This window comes from Myotis daubentonii, chromosome X (assembly GCF_963259705.1).
Source record: "Myotis daubentonii chromosome X, mMyoDau2.1, whole genome shotgun sequence".
NCBI lineage: Eukaryota > Metazoa > Chordata > Mammalia > Chiroptera > Vespertilionidae > Myotis > Myotis daubentonii.
In genome coordinates, this window is record NC_081861.1 from 139,547,575 (window position 1) to 139,563,285 (window position 15,711).

Genomic DNA, 15,711 nt, shown 5'->3' on the forward strand with positions numbered 1-15,711 from the left:
GGTCCCTCAACCTGGCCTGCGGGATCGGGCTGAAACCGGCTCTCCGACATCCCCCGAGGGGTCCCAGATTGTGAGGGGGCGCAGGCCAGGCTGAGGGACCCCACTGGTGCAAGATGGGGGCCAGGGAGGGACTGTGGGAGGGCTCCAGGGCGTGTCCGGCCCGTCTCACTCAGTCCCGATCGGCCGGACCCCAGCAGCAAGCTCACCTACCGGTCAGAGCGTCTGCCCCCTGGTGGTCAGTGCACGTCATAGCGACTGGTCCACTGGTTGACATCTGCCCCCTGGTGGTCAGTGCACGTCATAGCGACTGGTCAACCGGTTGACATCTGCCCCCTGGTGGTCAGTGCACGTCATAGCAAGCAGTAGCGGACTTAGCATATCATTAGACCTTCACCACCCTATTATCTGTGTCCATGGGGGATGCATATCTGCATACAAGGTGTTGGCTACCACCCAGTGTTTTTTTGTTCTTTTGTTAATCCTCACCAGACGATAATTTTCCATTTTGCTTTTAGAGCGAGTGAGAGAGAGAGAGAGAGAGAGAGAGAGAAACATCGAGGTGAGAGAAACACATCGATGGGTTGCCTCCTGCACGCGCACTGACCAGGGCCCGGGCCGGGGAGGAGCCTGCCACCGAGGTATGTGCCCTTGAGCAGAATCGAACCCGGGACCCTTTGGTCTGCAGGCCGACGCTCTATCCACTGAGCTTACACCAGATAGGGCCGAACGCCCAGTCTTAAAATCCCCTCAGAAGGAAGTTTCCAGGCTGCCCTCTCTCTCCCAGGATCACACACCCACCTCTCCCCTCCCCTGTTTTCCCCCCAGCCAGGCACCTCCTAACTCTAAGGAACCCCACAAGGTTGGCAACCAGGGGAGCAGCAGTCATTAGCAGTTCATCTCAGGCAAAACCCCTAACGTGACCCACAAGGACCCCTTTTCTCTGACTTCTATAACTTTTCATATATTTTTGCTAGAGGCCCAGTGCACGAAATTCATGTATGGGAGGGGAAGGGGGTTCCTCAGCCTGGCCTGCACCCTCTCGCAATATGGGACCACTGGCTCCTAACCACTCCCCTGCCTGCCTGATCACTCCTAACCGCTCTCCTGCCTGCCTGATTGCCTCTAACCGCTCCCCTGCCTGCCTGATCGCCCCTAACCGCTCTCCTGCTGGCCTGATCGCCCCTAACCACTCCCCTGCCTGCCTGATTGCCCCTAACCACTCCCCTGCCTGCCTGATCACCCCTAACCACTCACCTGCCTGCCTGATCACCCCCAACCACTCTGCCTGCCTGCCTGATCACCCCTAACCACTCGCCTGCCTGCCTGATCACCCCTAACCACTCGCCTGCCTGCCTGATCGCCTCTAACCGCTCCCCTGCCTGCCTGATCACCCCTAACCGCTCGCCTGCCTGCCTGATCGCCTCTAACCGCTCCCCTGCCTGCCTGATCACCCCTAACCGCTCCCCTGCCTGCCTGATCGCCCCTAACCGCTCGCCTGCCTGCCTGATCGCCTCTAACCACTCGCCTGCCTGCCTGATGACCCCTAACCACTCCCCTGCCTGCCTGATCGCCCCTAAACACTCGCCTGCCTGCCTGATCGCCCCTAACCACTGGTCTGCCTGCCTGATCACCCCTAACCCCTCTGCCTGCCTGATCGCCCCTAACCACTCACCTTCCTGCCTGATCGCCCCTAACCACTCCCCTGCCTGCCTGATCGCCCCTAACCACTCCCCTGCCTGCCCGATCGCCTCTAACCGCTCCCCTGCCTGCCTGATCGCCCCTAACCATCTCTGCCTTGGCCCCAGCCACCACGGCTTCATCCAGAAGGACGCTGGGAATGACGTCCGGAAGGTCGTTCGGGTGTCCGGTCAAATTAGGATATTACACTTTTATTATTATAAATTGAGAGGAAGGGAGAGGGAGAGATAGAAACGTCCATGATGAGAAAGAACAAGGGACCGGCCGCCTCCTGCACGCCCCCCACTGGGGATGGAGCCTGCAACCCGGGCATGTCCCCTTGACCGGGAATCGAACCCTGACCTCCTGGTTCCTAGGTCGACGCTCAACCACTGAGCCACACCGGCCAGGCCTCTCTGACTTCTTAGGGAGCTCATGTCCCCACCCAGTCCCTCTCCTGTTCCTGCTTCTAATCTCGGTCCTCCCTCGTTTCACCGTCCCCGGCTTCAATGAACAAACCCCTTTTAAAATCCGCCTGGACGCTTGCTGGGAAATGTTTCCTGCACAAAGTCAAGAAGCCATGCACCACCGGTCGGCCTTGGGCGGACACCCCGCTCAGGGCCCGGTCCCCCATGGGGTAACCATCTGGCCAATGATTGAACGGTGCCATGCCTCAGTTTACCCATCCATAAAGTGGGCCCAGGCAGTGCAACCCCACCTCCGGGGGTGTGAGAATGCGCTCGGAAGCTAAGCGCCGCACGGGGCGTAGGGACCCGTCACCAAAGACCTGAGCTCGGGCCTCGTTGAAAAATCCAGGGCAGGCCAGTGTGGCTCAGTGGTGAGCGTCGACCGAGGAACCAGGAGGTCAGGGTTCGATTCCCAGTCAAGGGCACACGCCCGGTTTTCAGGCTCGATTCCCAGTTGTGGGCGTGCTGAAGACAGCGGATCCATGATCCTCTCTCATCATGGATGTTTCCATCTCTCCCTCTCACTTCATCTCTGAAATCGCTAAAAATATATTTTTTAAAAATAATAAAAATATATAAAGCCCTGGCTGGTTTGGCTCAGTGGATAGAGCGTCGGTCTGCGGACTCAAGGGTCCTGGGTTCGATTCCCAGTCAAGGGCACAGGCCCGGGTTGCAGGCTCGATCCCCAACCAGTCGGGGGCGTGCAGGAGGCAGCCGGTCCATGATTCTCTCTCCTCATGGATGTTTCTCTCTCTCTCCCTCTCCCTTCCTCTCTGAAATCAATAAAAAAAAAATGCATTTACAAAAAAGAAGGTACTCTGTTTGTCTCACTGGATAGAGCATCGGCCTGCGGACTGAAGGGTCCCGGGTTCGATTCCGGTCAAGGGCATGGACCTTGGTTGCGGGCACATCCCCAGTCAGGGGCGTGCAGGAGGCAGCTGATCGATGTTTCTCTCTCATCATCAATGTTTCTAACTCTCTATTCCTCTCCCTTCCTCTCTGTAAAAAATCAATAAAATATATATTTTTAAAAATAAGGTACTAGATGGATTGTCTCAGGCTGCACATATGGGGTTGTATACAGACGACAGGCATGAGAGGAGGGTCCCAATGAAGATCTCGGGGTGCACGCTGTGTCCCCGAAACACCCAAGTCCTCCTCCTCCAACTCCCACGAAACTCGACAAACAGGAAATGCCACCACCAACCTCTCCCGACAACAACGTCTGGCAGCAATCTTTTCATTCCTCAGCAGGCACGCACGCTTCGCACATGTTTCCACACGCCTGCCGGCCGTGCCCGGGAATTCGAATATCCCAAGAGCCACACCAAAAGCTTACCCGGTGGTTGTTTTAAAAATCCTGCAAAATGACCCAGATTCCATCCTATCCTATAGAATAAAAGCCTAATAGGCTAAGTGTCGGGTTGACCAGTTGGCCGTTCAACCAATCAAAGCGTAATATGCTAATGATATGCTAAGGCCGCTCAACCAGTCGCTATGACGTGCACTGACCACCAGGGGGCAGACAGTCGATGGGTCAACCAGTCACTATGACGTGCACTGACCACCACGGGGCAGAAAGCCGACAAGTCGACCAGTCGCTATGACGTGCACTGACCACCAGGGGGCAGACAGCCGACGGGTCGACCAGTTGCTGTGACGTGCACTGACCACCAGGAGGTGGACACTCTGACCAGTAGGTGAGCTTGCTGCTGGGGTCCGGCCGATCGGGACTGAGTGAGACGGGCCGGACACACCCTGGACCCCTCCTGCCTCTCTCCCCTGCCCCCATCATGCACCAATGGGGTCCCTCGGCCTGGGTTGTGGCCTCTCGCCATCCGGGACCCCTCGGGGGATGTCAGAGAGCCGGTTTCAGCCCGATCCCATAGGCCAGGCCGAGGGACCCCACCGGTCACAAGGGGCCTCTAGTATTTGGAGAATAAGAGGATTTTAAGTGTAATAAATGACACCAACTGTACTAACAGAGTGTGATATCACAAAAGTCGCAGGAAATATTTAAAAATCTGCAAAGAACAGGCTTCCTTCTATTATATTTTAGCATTTCTGCCCCCTCCCTCCCTCCCCACACACACACCTACCGGCTCTATTTTCATTCATCCATTTATGGGGCTCATTCGATTCCACAAACGATTCAGATCCTGGGATCCTTGTCTTTTATTTTATTTTTTTTTTCTGATATATTTTATTTATTTATTGTTATTTTTTTAATATTTCAAGAAACACTACTTTATTTTTTATTTTGTTTAGTTTAATTTTGTTTATTTTTATTTATTTTATTTTTTAATTTTTTAAATTTATTTTTTACTTTTTATTGTCTAAAGTTTTACATAGGTCTCCTTTTTCCCCACTTAACCCCCCCCGCTTTCCCTCTCCCCCCCCCCCCCCAAGCCATTTCCACCCAGGAGCAAGCCAACACACAGCTGGGTGAGGAGCACAGACATACACACACACACACACACATTATTTTACGTAGAATAATGTCACCCGCAAGAAACCTCAGATACTCTCCTCTTCCTTCAAAAGTTCCTAAACTCGCTCTCACTCACTCACCCCCCTCCCTCCCCAACAGCCCCCCCAAAATCCGGGCAGACCCGCCCGGCTCCTGGGCGTCGCCCTGCAGGAGATCAACAACTCAGACGTTTAAAAAAAACTTGACAACCAGGAAACGTGCCATTTGTCCAAAAAAAAAAAAAACCCAATAAAATTCCCCATTCGGAGGTGAAACCGCCTTCTGGGGGGGAGCAGCCGTCTCCCCCAAAACCAAGCCGTGTCCCCCCAGGCTTTTCCCCGAACGGGAAACCCATCAGGAGTCTGTGCCCCATGCAGTGGCCCCGCAGACACCCCGATGCCAAGCCCAGGAACGGGGTTTGAATCTGCGTGGGCGCCTCAGCCCACACCCTGCATTTATAGCTTCAATTTCTGGACCCCCCTGGGGGCACCCAGGCCCCGTCTTCCCCTCCCAGCTGACATTCTTGCTCTCTCTTTTTTTTCTCTCTCTCTCTCTTTTTAATATATTTTTCTGGATTTCAGAGAGAAAGAGAGAAACATCCATGATGAGAGAGAATCCTCCATCGGCCGCCTCCTGCACGCCCCCTACTGGGGACCGAGCCCAGCAACCCCCCGGGGCACGTGCCCTTGACCTGGCACCCAACCCGGGAGACCCTTCGGCCCCCCGCAGCCCGGCGCGCTACCCACTGAGCCACACCAGCCAGAGCCCAGAGTCGATGTCTTTGTGCTTTTTTTTTCCATCCCCTTCTCTTTCTTTTCTGTTTTTTCTTTTGCAAGGAGGTCGTTTGCCGGCATCGAGACCATCCTCACCCACTCACCCACCCACCCACCCACCCCTCTCCCCTGGGCAGCGTCTCTTACCTCGAACCCTGATCAGGAGACACAGGCCCGAGACCCACAGGAGCGCCCACGGGCCTCCCATGGCTGGTGAGGGGAGGAGAGGAGGCTCCCTGGCTCCGGCAGCGGCTGAGGGTGTCCTGGGATCCGCCACCCCACCCCGTCGGGGGTGTGAACTCCTGGTTCCCCAAAGAGAGAGGAAAGAAGAAAGGGAGGGAGGGAATAGGGAAGGGAAGGATGGTGTCTCCCAGCAGAAACTAGGAAGCTCAACCCCAATCCTGTGGGCTCAACTGGGGTCCCCTTGAGCCTGCCTCCCGGACCCTCAAACCCCTGGATGTTTGGGGAAAACAGGCGGGCACCTCCCGGCGCCAATGGGCAGGCCAGGCTGGAAGAGCAGGCACGCCCCGTCCATGGCTCAGCTCCCTTGGGTGTGGGTGTGGGAGGCGCAGGCAGATAAAAGGGGCCCCACCCCGAGCTCAGAGGAGGCTCCCGCCCGCAATGCAGGCTCCCCAAAGAGGCCTCCAGCTCCCGCAGAATGGGCGATGGGGGTGGATCACAGCTGGGTGGGGAGCACAGAGACACACACACACACACACACACACACACACAGCCGGAGGGTAAGTCCGCTCCCAGGTCCCATACCCGGCAGCTGCCGGAGATATATTTCATTTTTTTAATAACTTATTTATGGCCCTGACCGGTGTGGCTCAGTGGATAGAGCGCCGGCCTGCGGACAGAAGGGTCCCGGGTTCGATTTCTGGTCAAGGGCACGGACCTGGGTTGCGGGCACATCCCCAGTGGGGGGGCGTGCAGGAGGCAGCCGATCGATGTTTCTCTCTCATCGATGTTTCTAACTCTCTATCCCTCTCCCTTCCTCCCTGTAAAAAAAAAAAAAAAATCAATCAAATGTATTTTTTTAAAAAATAATTTATTATTTATTTGTTTAGTGTTTGTTATTGTTTTTATTGTTCATCCTCACCCAAAGATATTTTTCCGTTGGTTTTTATTTCGGAGATATATATAGATAATTTCTTTACTAGAAGCCCGGATTGCAAGAGGGTGCAGGCCAGGCCGAGGAACCCCACTGGTGCAGGATTGGGGGCCAGGGAGAGACGCAAGAGGTTGGCCAGCCGGGGAGAGACCGTGGGAGGGCACCAGGGTGTGTCCGGCCCGTCTCGCTCAGTCCCCATCAGCCGGACCCCAGGAGCAAGCTCACCTACTGGTCAGAGAATCTGCCCCCTGGTGGTCAGTGCACGTCATAGCGACTGGTCAACTGGTTGACATCTGCCCCCTAGTGGTCAGTGCACGTCATAGCAGCTGGTAGACCCGTCGACTGTCTGCCCCCTGGTGGTCAGTGCACGTCATAGCGACTGGTCGCCCAGTCGGCTGTCTGCCCGCTGGTGGTCAGTGCACGTCATAGCGACTGGCCGACCTGTCGACTGTCTGCCCCTGGTGGTCAGTGCACGTCATAGCAGCTGGCTGACCAGTAGACTGTCTGCCCCCTGGTGGTCAGTGCACGTCATAGCAGCTGGCTGACCAGTCCACTGTCTGCCCCCTGGTGGTCAGTGCACGGCATAGCGACTGGTCGACCGGTCGACTGTCTACCCCCTGGTGGTCAGTGCACGTCATAGTGAGCGGTTGAGCAGCCTTAGCATATCATTAGCATATTACGCTTTGATTGGTTGAATGGATGACCAGACGACAAGACACTTAGCATATTAGGCTTTTATTATATAGGATTGTTGAAAGTATTACATATGTCCCCTTCCTCCCCCAGGCCCCCTCTGTCCCACCCACACCCAAACCCCTGGCGATCAAACCCGCAACCCAGGCGTGTGCCCTTGACCGGGAATCGAACCCATGACCTCCTGCCTCATAGGTCCACGCTCAACCCCTGAGGCACACCTGCTGGGCTGAATTCCTTTTTATGTTTTTATTTTTCAAATATATTTTTATTGATTTCAGAGAGGAAGGGAGAGGGAGAGTTAGAAACATCGATGAGAGAGAAACATCAATCCGCTGCCTCCAGCACGCCCCCCACTGGGGATGTGCCCGCAACCTAGGTCCATGCCCTTGACCGGGAATCGAACCCGGGACCCTCCCAGTCTGCAGGCCGATGCTCTATCCACTCAGCCACACCGGCCAGGGCTGAATTCCTTTTTTAAAAGTGTTCGCCACCCCCGCCCACCCCCACCCATGGGCTCACCCACATAGAAAATGGAAGAATCCTGTTTAGAAATGCAGGAATGCTGTCGTCACGGAGTCTTGCTACCACCTTGCGAACCAATGACACGCGTGTCAGAGGTTGAGGCGTGAACTCATCTTTTTGGGGTTGATTTTTTTTCTGTGAAATGGCATTGAAATACATAAAATAAATATCAACTATATACGTCTTTGTTTGACTGCGGTGGCAAAGATCAAAAAATTTCTGTAGGTGACACGGCACCAGAGTTAAGTGAGGGTTTTCCAAAATGCGGACAGGCCGAGCTCGAAAGGTTCGCCGTCGCTGGCCGAAGGGGTCGCAGGTGTGGTTGCAAAGGGTTCAGTGCGTGTCTTTTGCCAAAACCTGCTCTGCCTCCCCCCACCCCCGCCCCCACGGCCATAACCCTCAAGCCCCACCTGACTGTGAAAAAATTCTTCTAGTTAGGCAGCTCGATTTGTCTGTATTCTATAAAACATTCTCACACAAATTCTAAAAAGAAAAGTTCTAGTTTAAAAAAATGAAAAATGATAATAAAAAAAAGAAAAATTCTTCTTTGTTCGTTTGTTTATTTCATTTGGACTCTGTTCCACGTAAAAGTAACACACACACACACACACACACACACAATCCCCCAAACAACAACAACAATGAAATCCATTAAGTCTGAGAAAAATATGGTGCAATTCCCCAATTGTTGGCACGTTCCATTTGACATCCCCCTTGTAGTTAATTTTTTATCCTGACTCCAAAACCCACCACTCTGTGATTTTTTTAATATATATTTTTTTAAAAATACATATTTTTATTGATTTCAGAAAGGGAGAGGGAGAGAGAGAAACATCCATGATGAGAGAGCATCACGGATCGGCTGCCTCCTGCACGCCCCCCACTGGGGATGGAGCCCACAACCCGGGCCTGTGCCCTTGACCGGGAACTGAACCCAGGACCTCCTGGTACATAGGTCAACGCCCAACCACTGGGCCACACCGGCCGGGCTCAAATTTTTTTTTTTTACCTCATTTCATAGACACAAACGTGCTCAAGATGTCAGACGCAGAAAAGTCGCTAACATGCCCCCCCCCAAAAAAAGCCAGACGTCAGTCTTTTGGACAAGCAGGGGGAGCAGGGACCAGTGACAGAATCTGGGGGGGAGGGGGGTGTCAAGTCCGTTAGCGTACTCAGGGGGAGTAGCTGCATGCGGGGGAGTAGCTGGGCGAAGGGAGTATCTGCGTGCCGGGGAGTATCTGAGCAAAGGGGAGTATCTACGTGCAAAGGAGTGTCTAAACGTAGGCGTTTCCGCACTCACGGAATTATCTGAACCAAGGGGAATGCCTAAAAACAGGGGAGCGTCTGAACGCAGAAGAGTATCTGCACGAAGGGAAGTATCTGAACACAGGGGAGTATCTGCGCTCAGGGAAGGACCTGTGTGCAAGGGGAGTATCTAGATCCAGGGGAGTGTCTGAGCGCCAAGAACGCCCCTGTCTGGGATGTGAGAAGACAAGTGGAGAGAACAGGGTCAAAATAATAATAATAATAACAATTAATTATAATTGTTATTTATTATTATTTCCCAGAGCAACCAGCAAGCACTTAGCTCGGCCGCGCGTGTTTCGGGGACCGTGATCTCCATCCCACTCCGTCTCCAGTGGCCTCTTTGAAAAAGCCACCCCGTCGCAAGATATTTCAGTAAAAAAAAAAGGGGAAAAAAAAATTTAAAAGCGTGTGGCTTCTCACCCCTTTTTATTAGGATGTAAAAAAAACAAAAATAAAATTAAATACATCCTCAGGCACCAAAGCCGTTTGGACGAAAGGATGGAAGGCTCCCTCCTTCCGTTTTTTGGGGGATTTTTTTGTGAAATTTGCCAGCGGCCGGGCACACCCAGGCATGGCCCCGCGGACACCCGGACACGCAGACACATGTACAGGAATTCTGGGAATTTGAATGACGGGGGCGGGGGGAGCGTGTGACCGGCGCGCGTTTCCATCTCGCGTGGGGACCCCTCCGCGGGAGGGGGCGTGCCCTGGAGGAGGAGGGAGGCCAGAGCAACGTCCCTCGGGGCTCGGGAAGCTCAATGGTTAGGTCCGCGCCGCCTGCGCAGAGCAAGAATCCAACTGGAGCAAAGGCAGGGCGAGACCGGGCCGGTCCCCAGGCGGGTGTGGCGGCTCCTGGCGGGTCCGGGCCGGGTAGGGCTGATCCAGGTGAGGTGGGTCCCGCCAGGGCTGGCCCAGGTGGAGCAGGCCCCGCCCACTCGCAGGGATTCCTCGGGGCTACAGCAGGGACGCCTTGCAGTCCTGCTGCGAACACACTGGGCGTTTTTTGGGTTTTTTTTGTTTGTTGTTTTTTTTTTGCCGCCGATATTCTATTTCGCCAGGAGCGTCTGTTGAACTGCGGGGGGACAGAGAGACAAGAAGAGATTTCACACATGAAAAAAGAAAAAAGAAAAAAGAAAAAGAAAAAGAAAGAAAGAAAAATAAAGAAAAAGAAAAAAAAGAGATTTCATGTCCAAGCCGGTGTGGCTCAGTGGGTAGCGCGCCGGCCTGCGGGCTGAAGGGTCCCGGGTTCGATTCCCGGCGTGTAGGAGGCGGCCGGTCCCTGATTCTCTCCACTCGTGGATGTTTCTATCTCTCTCTCTCCCTTCCTCTCTGAAATCAATAAAAACAGGGGTTTTTTTAAAAAAAAAATAATAATAAGAGTTCAAAAAATATATATATATAAGATTTCACCAAGCGTCCCCACGTCTCCCAAGTTTCACTAGCGGTGACTCAATTTTAGATAAAAGGTAAGTGGGCTCGAAACCTGCTCACGGGCAGACCAAACTAGACCTAATCCGATAGAAGTGAAAAAATAATTTTAAAAAAATAAATAAATTTAAACGCACTTCATTCTGTGATGCAACTGGAGCTGGAACAAAGAGATGCGCGAGGAAGAGTTCGAAAAAAATAAGACAAAGACCCGGCCGGTGTGGCTCAGTGGTTTGAGCGTCGGCCTGTGAACCAGGAGGGTCCCGGGGTTCGATTCCCGGTCCAGGGCACAGGCCCGGGTTGTGGGTTCGATCCCCAGCAGGGGGGCGTGCAGGAGGCAGCCGGTCCGTGATTCTCTCTCATCATCGATCTTTCCCTCTCTCTCCCTTCCTCTCCGTAAAAAAAAAATCAATAAAATATATCTTTAAAAAATAATAAAAAAATAAAAAACATTTAGAAGATTAAAAAAAAAAATGCCAGTCCCTTCTCACCTGGTGGCTCCGCGTTGATGCTGCGATGGTTCTCCAAGTTGATGTCACCTTGCTCAGCTGGAAAAAAAAATAAGAAAGAAAGAAAAAATGAGAAAAAATGAGAACAGGGCACCCATTGGGTGAATGCAAAGAGAAGACAGAGGCGATGCTATTTCTTGGGCTAAACCAGCGGTTCTCAACCTTCCTAATGCCGCGACCCTTGAATGCAGTTCCTCGTGCTGTGGGGACACCCCCCAACCATAACATTATTTTCATTGCTGCTTCATCACTATATCTATATCATCTATATCTATATCATCTATATCTATATCTATATCATCTATATCTATATCATCTATATCTATCTCTATATCATCTATATCTATATCTATATCATCTATATCTATATATCATCTATAGCTATATCATCTATATCTATATCTATCTCTATATCATCTATATCTATATATCATCTATAGCTATATCATCTATATCTATATCTATCTCTATATCATCTATATCTCTATATCATCTATAGCTATATCATCTATATCTATCTCTATATCATCTATAGCTATATCATCTATATCTATATCTATCTCTATATCATGTATATCTATATATCATCTATAGCTATATCATCTATATCTATATCTATCTCTATATCATGTATATCTATATATCATCTATAGCTATATCATCTATATCTATATCTATCTCTATATCATCTATATCTATATATCATCTATAGCTATATCATCTATATCTATATCTATCTCTATATCATCTATATCTATATATCATCTATAGCTATATCATCTATATCTATATCTATCTCTATATCATCTATATCTATATATCATCTATAGCTATATCATCTATATCTATATCTATCTCTATATCATGTATATCTATATATCATCTATAGCTATATCATCTATATCTATATCTATCTCTATATCATCTATATCTATATATCATCTATAGCTATATCATCTATATCTATATCTATCTCTATATCATCTATATCTATATATCATCTATAGCTATATCATCTATATCTATATCTATCTCTATATCATCTATATCTATATCTATGTCTATATCTATATCAGTGCTTCCCAACCTTCCTAAGGCCGCGACCCTTGAATACAGCTCCCCATGCTGTGGGGACCCCCAACCATAACATTATTCTCGTGGCTACGTCATCGCCGTCATGTGGCTGCTGTGACGAATCGTCATGGAAACATCTGATCTGCAGGATGGATTTCATGGTGACACATGGAACATCATGAAAGCACAGTGATCGATCACAAAAACAATATGTGATTATGGATGTGTTTTCCGACGGTCTCAGGCGACCCCTGGGAAAGGGCCGTTGGACCCCCAAAGGGGTCGCGACCCACAGGTTGAGAACCGCTGGGCTAAAGGGACCCCCCTCCTCCCTACCCATCCCCCCGAAACCACAGCTCAGGGGGGCCTCCCGGGGGCCTGTCTGCTTGCTCTTGAATTTGCTTCTCAAATTCCTTGTTTTTTTGGGTTTTTTTTTTTTTTTGCGATTTTTTGACACTGGTGTGGGGGCTATGATTTTTCCGGTCAGTTCGTATAAATTTTAGAGATTTGTTTTCCTTTTTTTAAAAAAAAATGAGGCTTATTCTCCTTTTTTTGTAATTTTTAAAAAATATATATTTCTAAATATATATATATATTATTATTATTATTATTATTAGTTAAGGTATTACAAATGTGTCCTCATCCCCCCCCCATTTTTAAATATATTTTTAAAATATATTATTTTAACATATACTTTTTAAATAAAAAGTGTTTTTAAAAGAAGAGTTTTTGTTGAATGGTTTTTTTAAATTTTTAAAATATACTTTTATTGATTTCAGAGAGGAAGGGAGAAAGAGAGAGAGAGAGAGAGAGAGAGAGAGAGAGAGAGAGAGAGAGAGAGAGAGAGAGAAACATCGATGATGAGAGAGAATCATGGACCGGCCGCCTCCTGCACGCCCCCTACTGGCTGGGGATGGACCCCGCAACCCGGGCCTGTGCCCTTGACCGGGACTCGAACCCGGGACCCTCCAGTCCCTACGCTGACGCTCTATCCACTGAGCCACACCAGCTACGGCCATATTCCTCACATTTTTTCAAAAGAGAATTTTTATTGATTTTTAGAGAGAGAGAGAGAGAGAGAGAGAGAGAGAGAGAGAGAGAGAGAAACATTGATGTGAGAGAGATACAGGCTTAAATATTTTTTTTTTCTTTTAAATATATATTTTTTTTATTGATTCGTAAGAGAGAAGAAGGGAGAGGGCGATAGAAATATTGATCCGCTGCCTCCCGCACGCCCCCTACTGGGGATGGAGCCCGCAACCCCGGGCGTGTGCCCTGGACCGGGACTCGAACCCGGGACCCTTCGGGCTCCAGGCCGGCGCTCTGCCCCCTGAGCCACACCGGCAGGGCCTTACCGTTGCCCTTGAAGCAGAGCTTCTTCTTCTGGTAGGCGATGAAGCTGGAGATGGCCCCGGCCACGGCCACCACCACGGCCCCGATGATGCCGGGGATCACCCCCTGGGGTTCGCCTGCGGGAGGACACGGGCACTGGTTTGGGGGTACAGTCAAGGGGAGGACGGAGGGCCAGAGGGGAAGGGGCGGCGGAGGCTGCCCGAGGCAACCCGTCCGTGTGTGTCTCTCACAGCGGTGTCTCTCTCTCTCTCTCTCTCTCTCTCTCTCTCTCTCTCTCTGCCACCCCCCACCCCCCGCCTGAGAAAGGAGGTTGGGGATAGATCACGGGGGGTACCTAGAAGGTACCCCATCACTGGGCAGCATTTTAAAAAATTAAAAAACAAAATAAATAAAACAAAAAATAAATTAAAATAAATAAATAAAACAAAACAAAATAAATAAATAAAAATAAAATAAAATAAATAAACAGAAAGAAAAATAAATAAAAATAAAATACTAAAAAAAATAAATAAAAATATGAAAATTAAAAACAAAATAAATAAAACAAAAAATAAATTAAAATAAATAAATAAAATAAAACAAAATAAATAAATAAAAATAAAATAAATAAACAGAAAGAAAAAATAAATAAAAGTAAAATAAAAAAATAAATAAAAATATGAAAATTAAAAACAAAATAAATAAAACAAAAATAAATTAAATAAATAAAACAAAATAAATAAATAAAATAAAACAAAATGAATAAATAAAATAAACGAGTAAATAAAATAAATAAAAAAAATAAACAAAAATATTAAAATTAAATAAAAAAAATAAAAAAATAAATGAAATTAAATAAATAAAACAAAATAAATAAATAAAATGAAATAAGTGAATGAATAAAAATAAAATAAGTAAAAACAAAAAACAAACAAAAATATTAAAATTAAATAACAAAAGAAATAAAACAAAAATAAATAAATAAAATAAAACAAAATAAATCAATAAAACAAAAAGTAAAATAAATAAACAAAAAAATAAATAAAAATACCACATGATCTCACTCATTTCTGGATAATAGGGACCATTATAAACTTATGAACAAAAATAGATACAGAGGCAGAGCTGCCTCGAACAGACTGTCAGACTGCAGCGGGAAGGCCGGGGAGGGTTGGGGGGCAGGAGGTAGGGGGGTAACAGATCAACCAAAGGACTTGTATGCATGCCTATAAGCATAACCAATGGACATAAGACACTGTGGGGTAGGGGAGGCCAGGGGATTGTCAAGGGCGGCGTGGAAAAAAAAAGGAGACATATGGAATACTCTTTGTAATACTTTAAGCAATAAAAAAATAAATAAACAAAACAAAATAAATTTCTGACTGGGAAAAAAAATACATAAATAAACATATTAAAATTAAAAAACAAAATAAATGAAAATAAAACACTAATATTCCCCAAACACAGGTTCAACGCCTGTTTACAAGATTTAAAAGGCCAACCAGCGCCACCTGGTGTGGCTCAGTGGACAGAGCGTCACACTGCGGACTGAAGGGTCCCGGGTTCGAATCCCGGTCCAGGGCACAGGCCGGGGCTGCGGGCTCCATCCCCAGTTGGGGGGCGTGCAGGAGGCAGCCGGTCCGTGATTCTCTCTCATCATGGGTGTTTCTATCTCCCTCCCCCTTCCTCTCTGAAACCAATAAAAATATATTAAAAACATAAAAATTAAATAAAAGTAAATTATTTTTTAAAAATTAAAAATAAATAACATCCAGCCCTAGCCATTTTGCCTCAGTGGATAGCGCGTCGGCCTGCGGACTGAAGGGTCCCGGGTTCGAATCCCGGTCAAGGGCATGGGCCTGGGTTGCAGGCACATCCCCAGTAGGAGATGTGCAGGAGGCAGCTGATCGATGTTCCTCTCTCATCGATGTTTCTAACTCTCTATCCCTCTCCCTTCCTCTCTGTAAAAAATCAATAAAATATATTTTTAAAAAATTAAAGTATTGGGGTGCCGGAGGCAACCAATCGATGTGTTTCTCTCTCTCTCTCTCCCTCTCTCTCCCCCTCTCTTCCACTCCCTCTAAAACAGCAATGGAAAAACAAAACAAATAAATAAACCAAAAAAATAAAATACGAACACATAAATTCTCGGGTGAGAATATTTTGAAAAAAAAAAAAAGAGATAGAAAAACCACGATAAAATAAAAAAATAAAATTCCATTTAAAACATCGTATTTTTTTGATTAAATGTAAATTTAATTCATTAACTACAAATTCACCGTGTACATCAGAAAGACTACAATTAGATTCATAATAAAACGCACAAATAATGCAAGAAAGA

General features: G+C 48.2%; 2 protein-coding genes and 1 long non-coding RNA gene across 14 annotated transcripts in view; all 3 read right to left on the reverse strand.

Moving 5' to 3' along the window:
* XG (Xg glycoprotein (Xg blood group)) overlaps positions 1 to 5,871 on the reverse strand; it is a 33,611-nt gene extending 27,740 nt beyond the window's left edge. For 2 of the 11 annotated variants that reach the window (XM_059680024.1, XM_059680022.1), the window contains exon 1: positions 5,535 to 5,866. In XM_059680024.1, the coding sequence (XP_059536007.1) occupies positions 5,535 to 5,595 (61 nt within the window). In that variant the 5' untranslated portion in view covers positions 5,596 to 5,866. Of the gene's footprint in view, positions 1 to 5,534 lie in introns of all 11 variants that reach the window. The other 9 variants (XM_059680023.1, XM_059680018.1, XM_059680015.1 and 6 more) reach the window with 7 other exon arrangements.
* LOC132224887 (uncharacterized) overlaps positions 1 to 15,711 on the reverse strand; it is a 133,035-nt gene that overhangs the window by 29,420 nt on the left and 87,904 nt on the right. The window lies entirely within an intron of this gene.
* The window catches only part of CD99 (CD99 molecule (Xg blood group)), a 30,956-nt gene continuing 24,665 nt past the window's right edge, over positions 9,421 to 15,711 (reverse strand). Inside the window, exons 8-10 of one of the 2 annotated variants that reach the window (XM_059680025.1) lie at positions 13,394 to 13,507; positions 10,947 to 11,003; positions 9,421 to 10,099 (exon numbers count right to left, since the gene is read on the reverse strand). In XM_059680025.1, the coding sequence (XP_059536008.1) occupies positions 10,074 to 10,099; positions 10,947 to 11,003; positions 13,394 to 13,507 (197 nt within the window). In that variant the 3' untranslated portion in view covers positions 9,421 to 10,073. The remainder of the gene's footprint in view (positions 10,100 to 10,946; positions 11,004 to 13,393; positions 13,508 to 15,711) is intronic. The other variant, XM_059680026.1, reaches the window with a different exon arrangement.